At 43.2% G+C, this 9,234-nt stretch overlaps 1 protein-coding gene across 2 annotated transcripts in view; it reads left to right on the top strand.

Moving 5' to 3' along the window:
* ARHGEF33 (Rho guanine nucleotide exchange factor 33) overlaps positions 1-9,234 on the top strand; it is a 91,782-nt gene that overhangs the window by 36,716 nt on the left and 45,832 nt on the right. For both annotated transcript variants that reach the window (XM_042982119.1, XM_042982118.1), the window contains exon 15: positions 3,150-3,289. In XM_042982119.1, the coding sequence (XP_042838053.1) occupies positions 3,150-3,289 (140 nt within the window). The remainder of the gene's footprint in view (positions 1-3,149; positions 3,290-9,234) is intronic.

The following is a 9,234-nucleotide window of genomic DNA, read 5'->3' as shown; positions in this document are numbered from 1 at the left end:
AAAAAAAAAACCCATTAATCAGAGATAACAATATACCTGAGAAGCAAACAGTAAGTAAAATATTTGTGGCTGTTTATCAGGCATACCAGATAATACTAAACAATATATCAGGGACTATTAATCACACATACTAGACAGCAAGTTTCATTCCTTAACAGTGTCAGACATGAGTCAAGTCAGTTCAGAAAGTGACACTAGGAGATATCAGAGATCAATTAAAACAGGCCTTTTCTCTTACGGTTATCCCTAAATTTGCCAAGCATGTGAGGTTTTCACACAAAGTTCACCTTATTATTTCCATTTTTGGACAAAATTTTTCTTTCTAAAAATCTAGAAGGTGTGGATCATTAGGAATCCTAGAGAGAGGCAGAATGCAAAGTCCAGGTGGGCCGAGGCTGTGTGTGTCTGTGGGTCTATGTGTGTGCACGTGTGTATGGGTGGGGATGTACATGCATGTGTGTATAGGGCACATCTATGTTTGTGAATATATGTGTATGTGTGTGCATGTGAGTGTGAGTGTTTTTGAGGTGAAAGTGAGATGGGGTTTTAGTTGGCAAAAAACCATTCAAAAGCCGTGTCTTTAACGGTGTCAGCTCTTTCCTGCTGAGATGTATAAAGCTCTTACTGTTCCATCTCCTTAAATATACTCTGTGTATCTTCCACCCCTGCCCTGCAGAACCAGCCAAACCCTGTGTCTCAGAGTCAGGAGAGAAAGCAACATGATTTAGTGCAAAGAGAACCTGACTAGGTGTCAGGAGATCTGGGTTCTAGTCCCGGCTCTGCTGACAAATAGCTCTGTGCTTTTGGACAATTCACTTGGCATCTCTGTGCCTCCAGTTTTCTCATCTGTAAAAATAAGCCAATATATACCTTACTTAACTCACAGGGTTGTTGTAGGGTCAGGCCAAGAAAGATAAAGTATGTGAGAATGCTTTGGTAAAGTCTGGGATGCTATATAAATGCAAGATATAATCAAGATCATGATTGCACAGAGAGATTTTCCTTAGACTTAATATATGTAGTTCCTAAATAGTCCCTAAAAGCCCAGTTTTCAAAGTGTGATCCTTGGGCTAGTAATTCATTACCTGGGAGCTTAATTGTAATTGCAGAATTTGAGCCCTGCCCCAGACCTACTGAATCAGATTCTGCATTTTAGCAAGCTTCCCCGGGGTGTCATACAAACATTAAGTACAGGTGGGCAGGAGGATAATTCAAACCACTGATTTTTAAAATCTAAGTGTGCATAAGGATTACCTAGACCTAACTCCAGAGTTTCTGATTCAGAAAGTCTGGGTGGGGCTCAGGGATCTACATATTATGTTTTATTTTTTAAGTTTATTTATTTATTTTGAGACACAGAGAGAGAGACAGAGACAGAGACAGAGAGACAGAGAGAGAGGTGGGAGGGAGCAGAGAGAGAGGGAGAGAGAGAGATTTCCAAGCAGGGTCCGCAGTCAGTGTGCAGCCCTCTGTGGTGCTCGATCTCATGAACCATGAGATCATGACCTGAGCAGAAATCAAGAGTCTGATGCTTGACTGCTCAACCAACTGAGCCCCCAGGTCCCCCAGGGACCTACATTGTAAATAGAAGCTCCAGTTGATTCTCTTGCTCTAGGACCACACTTTGAAAAATGCCACAGTAAGCCATCAAGATATTGCTCTCCATAGTTTAGTTATGACTCTTAGTAGAGTCCAGAGAATCTCTAGATCTGCTACTACAACCCCACGTTAAGTTCTCAAAGTCAAACCCATGTTTCCTGAAAAAAAAAGAAAAAAATCCCCACGCTTCACTTCACTGTCAGCAAGCAGTCACCCATCCAGTTCATGAAAGTTTCGGGTAGTGTTTGCTTTGACTTCTTGGGTTCTCACGTTCAAAATTAAGCAGCTATTTTTGGTTACTTTTAAGTTTCAGTCACCCTCATAGTAAATATTTTGTTCATATGGAACATAAATATAAGTGCATTTTTTATTTAGCACATCTCACATATTTATTTATTTATTTATTTATTTATAAATATTTATTTTTGAGAGAGAGAGAGAGAAAGAGACAGAGCACGAGCAGGGGAGGGGCAGCGGGTGAGGAAGACACAGAATCTGAAACAGGCTCCAGGCTCTGAGCTGTCAGCACAGAGCGCAACGCAGGGCCTGAACTCATGAACCACGAGATCATGACCTGAGCCGAAGTCAGACACTTAACAGACTGAGCCACGGAGGCACCCCTAGCACATCTCACGTTTAAAAAGAAACTAGAAAGTTCACAGGAGATAGAGCCTTTTTTATTTATTTTTACTTCGCACGCCAAATACCACGGACTAAGAATTATAAAAACCGTATTAAAGGTGTATTTGCAGGTTGGAAATGTGTGGCACGCACACAGACACTTGCACGTACATGCCCAGATATACATAGTTGCCATTTACTTCTAAACAGATCTGACCTCTCAAAGCCTCCTTCCCTCATTTATGTCTAGGAGAGTCAAGAACATGAGTTTAAAACTAACATTGCAATCAAGAAACTGCCTTATTTTGTGGAAAGAGAAACATATGCAGAGATGTGGGGGGACCACTACTTGTTTTCCAGCAGAACAGTATTGGTGCCAGAATAAGAAGTTATTCTCCATAGTCTAGATACTTGCTAACTTCCTTTATGTCCTCATCTTTATTGTTATAGGATAATCCTACTCTAAGACTGTTTGCCTTGATACATACAAATTATTTCTGCACTCAGCAGAAAATTGTCCTCTGTTTAGCTTCTGATTTATCATTTTTTTTAATGTTTATTTATTTACTTAGAGTGAGGGAGAGGAGGCACGCATGTGCAAGCAGGAAACGGGAAGGGGGAGAGGGAGAGAGAGAATCCCTAGCAGGCTCCATGCTTAGTGAAGAGCCTGATGGGGCTCAATCTCACGACTGTGAGATCATGACCTGAGCAGAAATCAAGAGTCAGACGCTTAACCAACTGAGGCACCCAGGCACCCCTCAACTTCTGATTTCTTAATTAGCCTAGGTTTGCTTTAGTTGGAATAGGGTGCTCACCATTAGTGTGTTGGGGTGGGAGAGGAGAGTGACAGAAGGTAAAAAAATTGTCCCAGTCAGGATGATATTAGCTTTGGAAAAGAGTAAATAAACACCCCTCTTTTGTGTTTTCAGGAGATGCATTTAGAAGATACCACCAGATTCTGTCCAAAGGAAGAAAGAGAGAGCGAACAGACCTCTTTCAGCGATCAAAACCCCAGGCAAGACCAGAAAGGGGGCTTTCGCAGCTCCTTCCGCAAGCTCTTTAAAAAGAAGTGAGTAGCCCTTAGACAAGACAGCATCATAACTCCTTTCCCTTTGGGCTAAATCTTGAGGTTTTAATAGTAATAAGTTTCAAGTAGCCTGGTTCAACTGCTTCAAGCTCAGTGCCTGCAGCCAGTAGCCATGATTCCTGCCAGGTCAGGATGTTTCTCATTGTAATCTCCTAGAGTTAAAAGCAAACTCAGCCCTGTCCTCTGCCTCTTCTATCTTTTAGCTCTACTTCCTTGTTCCCAAGTCATATGTCTGAGGAGAGTAAGCAGAGGAGGTCCCCTGGGTAACGAGCTGGTGACAATCAAATCCCTTTTAGACTGGGAGGCGTGGGGTTGGGTGTAATGGGAGGTTCCATGCGAATCTCCCCACCTGTGGAAAGTTTTCCAAGGGATCTCAGCACTTCTGCCTGTAGGAGTCTATAGTTATCCTGGATGCTAGTACATGTTTATTGGGACTTCTGCTAGTGTTTTCCCTAGCAGAAATGATAGAATGAATTTGGTTTGGGCCCTAGTTAAAAAATCACTTTAATGGAGCTTCCATACTCCATAGGAGGCAAAAACAAGACATTTCCCTTCTGTGGTCCTTCTAAGGTTCTAAGTCCTTGTTGTATGAAATCACCCACCAGGCATTTTGGCCAGCACTTACCAGCACTGTCTTACAGACTGGGAGAAGGTGGCCAAACCCCAGCATGAAATGTAAGGAAGAGAGATCTGAGCATTTAGAGTTTGACCTTAGAGGGATTGTCCAGTCCAGCCATTGTCTGCCTGAGAGACTACTGTCTCTATCTCCACTGGGCCTGAGGCCACCACCCCCCCTCCTTTAGAGAGATTTCACCCTTACTTAGTTTCTCTCGGTAGAGGTGGTTCTTGCAGTCAGTTTTAAACATTTAGTGGATGGCAAAGTATATTGCTGCCTTTGGAGAGTTGCTGATAAGTGAGGAAGTACAGGGAAATCACTTTATCCTTGAGGGTAGAATTTACTGGCTGATTTAGATAACGGTTTTGATGGAAGAGTTGAGGACAGGCCTGGAGTAAGAACTTTTTTTCATGGTTTGTCTAATTTTTCTCCTATGGGGAGGGTGGTACTGAGATTAGTGGATCTCTGACTGAGGATCCCTGCCTGTTATTACTGGAAGAATGAGAAAGAGGAAGAGAGCAACAGTATTGCAATTAGACACAGCTAATTTCTGCTGAGGTAGTCCGGTGCATGCCTGTTGCTAGATCCCTTTATGCAAGGGGTGAGGAGTTAAGACTTGTATCCCTCTCTTTAGGTTCATAGACAGATTTTTCTCGGCCCAGTGCCTGTTTCTATCATGTTTGGCCGGGGTGGAGAGACCTGGAAGGAGACAACTCTCCAGCCTGACCTTGGGATTTAGGCCCCTAAATCCTTCTAAGGACTCCTAAGATAGGCACTGCTTGAGCCTATCTCTTTTTTAAAACCACAGTATTCCCAAAACAAACAGCTACTTTTTGCCCACTGACATTTATAATGAGTGGGTACTGTCTGTTGGAAAGCAATGAGCCATGGATTCGCAAATTTCCTTTTTTCAGAGAGATGTTAGAAAATGCTCTGCCAGTACTTGAGGCAGAGGGAGTAGACTTGTCCTCTGTGTATCCAGGGGGCAGAACTAGGAGAAATGGGTAAGAGGTGCCTGAATCCGGAGCTGGCTCCCTCATGAGGGTGTGGGTTCTCCTGAGTAGAAGACGGTGGCCCTCCTCAGGGGTGCTAACGGAAGGGATTCCTACACTAAGTGGGAGATTGCCCAAGATAAGCACCTGAGTTCTTCCTAGTGCTGAGATTTGCTTTGTTGGCTTTGTTTTAGATCAATCTGAGTAATCACATCTTTTTAACACCTGGAACAAGAAATTAATATGGCGTTGGGACCTATAATTTTAAAGACTCACCATGTGGAAGACCTGACTTATCTTTCTGTAGCCCCCCACCTCCCTTGGCACAATGCTGAGGACTAGCTGTGGACTCTCCAAATTCATGTTGGTCGATTGCTTTCTGTCTTCTTGTACCTTTTGGGGATCCTTCTTCTTAGAGGGTTAAATGGATCCCCTTAGCCTTCTCATCCTTTCTCATAGATCAGTCTTTCCTGCATCAATCACAATACTGCCACCAATCGTGCTGCTGCCTTTGTATTTAAAATCTGAAGCGTTACCTGAATGGAAGTAAAGGGGGGTACCACACAGATGGCTCTTCCCTCCGGCAGGCTTTCCTGGCTTTGAACATCTGGGGTTGGACTGTGAGCACCACCAGGTGATACTTGCTTATCGCCTGTGTGCACGGTGCCACAGCGTGCGCTCTGGGACTCTGCACAGGGTAGAGAAGCAGCTTGAGTACCTTCTCCTGAGTGTTCTCAAGGGAGAACCGTGGGGAAGTTTGCTCCATTATGCTAAGATGGAGAGGAAGGGCAGGAAGGTCCCAGTGTAGCACAGAAAGGTCAGTGACTCTTAATTCAGATGAGAACACACCATTCTTCTCAGTAGTTAAGCATTCTTTCTTACATGCACGTACTGTATGAGACGCTTGTACAGGAATCACAAACGACACAGTCCCAGCTGCTGTATAGGAGCTTGCACTCTGAAGTCAGGCATGTGGACAGGTACAGGGAGGAACTGGAACGAGACATTTAGCTTATTCTCCTCCCATGTGTTGGGAGGTCAGGGTGGCAGCAAGCCCTGTGACTTTAAGAAGTGGTTAATCCTGGGTACCAAAACCATGCCAGAACCTGGCCTCAGAGGTCCAAAATGGACTAGTGCCAGAAAAGCCACCTGTGTCACACCTGGGGCTCGCTGCCTGCCTCTCCCACAGCCCTCTGGAGGCTCATTCCTGTCTACACTGACACACTTTTTGTATCCATAGGGGCTTGTTTGGCTGGTGGCCCCACACACCCAGAATGCTGCTTCGGGATGAAGCTAGGCATGGAGCCAGATGCAACAGAAAACCTGAGAAAGGGTTCTCTTCCCTCTGAGGCTGGGAGGGCCGAATGAATGCTCATACCCACAAGGATTCAAAAGGGAGAGTCAAGTTGACATCATTAAAAACAAAATCCTGAAAAACACCCAAGATATTTGGGGAAAAGAATGATGCTCTGATTATTTCTATCTCAGGCACATTTGTCCTGGGTAGATACCAGGTCACATGTCCCTGAAAGCTGCCCAGAATTGATCAGCATAAAGACTATACGTATCTAAAGCTTGAAAATGTTAAGTGACTTTAAAAATTTTTAATGCAGATCCTTAGAAGCCAGAAACAGACCTAATGTGATAGGCTACTGCTGCACTGAATCCTTATTTCCCTGCCTTTGATCAGGGAGTAAGGCAAACTCCATTCTAGAAGGCTGTACATGGAGGCTGTCAAAGACTTATATCTAGACTATTCTGAAGTGTGAGGCAAATGCTACTTTATATATAAATCCTGCACTTACTTTAGTAAGTATTCTTGGTTAGGGGTGTGGCATGGAGGAAGAGGATTATATAAGGCAGTTTAGGGGTAGAATATAGGTGCTCTTTTTATCTGCAAATTTGGGAGAGTAGAAGAAAAAGAATATGGCTTCCAAATGACTAATTCTCCTTCCTTACCCATTCCCTTCCTCTTTAACACTTTATAACTTACATACCTCAGTGTCTCCTCCCTGCACCAATCACATCAAAATCCATTAATCATGCACACGCACACACACGTGCAAGCGCACACACACACACACACACACACACCCATTTAATTCTACAGCATCCCCATTTAATTGAACGTCAGTGAATTCTCTTCTTTTGGTGACTTATCAGTTGTTTTAGTATATGCCCAACATAAAACATATGCCCATATGTTTTAGTATATGGGCAGTGGAAAAGATCATGTCATTGAAAGCAGGACTCCTAAAGATTTAATTGATAATTTTACCCTCACCTTCTTCTTTGCCTCCTCAAAGCCTATCTCAAGTCCTTCTCCTCTTCTTACCCACTGTGGGTTTCTCTCTCATTTCCCATCTCATTTCCCTACATAACTTTAAAATTGAAGGAGGTGATTAAAGGCATAACATTTTAGATTACTTAAACCTCATTACAAATTTTTCTTAATAGGTCATTTGAAATCAATCACTAAGTCAGTGTACTAGGTTCTGTCCAGCACAAAAGAAGTAAAAGAAATAGTTCTCGCCCATTAGAAGCTTACAGTTCAGAGGTAAGGGTAACCTAGCTGAAGGTTCAGTACCTAGAGGATATTAAGCACTCAAAAGACATATACTAAATGAGTGCTCATTGTGTTACCCTGTTGATTACTAGGGCTGACTCATTTGGCTGACAGGATGGTGTTCCCCTGCTCCCTTACTTTTCCATGTGCTCCTGAAGCTTTCACAGTGAACAATCTTTCCAATCAGAAAACCAGCCCTTCTTAGGTCAGAGGGTTCCAAGGCGCTGGATTCTACCCCTCCTCCCTTTCCAAGCTCCAGACAAACTTTCAAGGCTTATTTGTAGCAAATCTGTACTTGTATAATGTACCCAGCTTGTTATTTTCTTTGTGTGGACTGAGTAGAAGGGAACTTAGCAACAGGTTGTTCTCTTTCCATCAAACACTTGGATGGCTATGTGTCCCAATGTACTGGCAGCCATTGTACCTTGGTCCAGCAAGTGTTTGCCTGCCTGCCCCTCCAGTGTCTGCTCAGATCTGCCCTGCATTCAACCAGAATGGCCCCAGGAGCTCAAAAGCCATTCCTGTTTTATAGATAAAGGGAATACAAGCAAATACGCTGGCGATTTCTCCTAGATTCTGTAGGTATTTCCCAGTAATTTAGGTACACATTACATCAGAGCCTCATAGCCACACATTTGGAAGAGTCCAAGTGACCACATACCATGTAAGCATGTAAAGAGATCAGTTAAAATTACCTTTACAAGGGTAAAAATAAGCTTATAGTTCTGGCTACCGTAGAATGCTGGATTTTGAGAAGTATTAGCAAGTTAGCCATTAGTTAATTAATAGTTACTATCGAGAAATGCACACACCTGGAGACACAGAGAAGGCGGTTTGTGAGAAGAGCGGTTAAAAAAAGAAAATACTAAGCTGAGTTTGTGGACTTTGAAAACTAGACAGGGCGATTTTGGCATTTGTTTCAGAAATGGGAACGCAACTGGTGAAGATTTCTGTGGTCCTTGGGGCTGGTGGTGACATCAAAGCTTTCCCATTTCCAGGTAAACACTAAACAGTTGCATGTTGGAACCATCAAAGTGTGACATACTGGGGTTTGGAGAGATCAGATGTAGCTAAGAGGGGAAATGAGAGGTAAAGATTTTAAGTTCTGACTAATGGCTTTCTGATCAGAAACTGCCATGTGGGGGAACATTCAGAAGAAACACCAGCCAGATTCAAATCTTGCTTCCTACTTCCCACCCCCCATAACTATAAGCATTCCTAGCCTTCTGTATAAAAGAAGATATGGGGAAGGAATAAAATGGTCAAAAATATATCTCCCTAACATTTTGGGTACAACTGTACTAATCAGGGATGATTTGAACTGGAAGTAGGTGGGAGTTCTGAGTTGAGAGAAGGTGTAGAGTTTTGGGGGTGGGCACGTGAAGGCTGTTTCAAGGGGGCTTCTCAAAAGGAAAAGGACTTTCACCCCAGCCAGATATAATCTTACCTGATGAGTACCCAGATGCACTGGTGTGGTGAGAAAGAATAGTTTTTCCTCCATGCCCTGGGATGTAGTGGGATGGTGCTTCTTCCTGACTGGAAGTAGAAAACATGGTGGGCAGCTCTGGCTTCATCTGTGAGGCCAAGTATCAGGGTGAAGAGTAAAAAACTCCAGTCAGTCATCAGATTTCTAGACATCAGGATTTTAGTCTTTGTGTGGATCCAGCTGCTTTCCTTGAATAATGTAAAGGGATGTTTGAATTCTGCCCAATTAATTCAGTAACTGATAAGAGTCATAGTTAACTTATCTAAC

Source organism: Panthera tigris, chromosome A3, assembly GCF_018350195.1.
Source record: "Panthera tigris isolate Pti1 chromosome A3, P.tigris_Pti1_mat1.1, whole genome shotgun sequence".
In the NCBI taxonomy this organism is placed as follows: Eukaryota; Metazoa; Chordata; class Mammalia; order Carnivora; family Felidae; genus Panthera; species Panthera tigris.
Note: the sequence above shows the minus strand (reverse complement) of the source record. Positions and strands in the feature narration are given on the sequence as shown.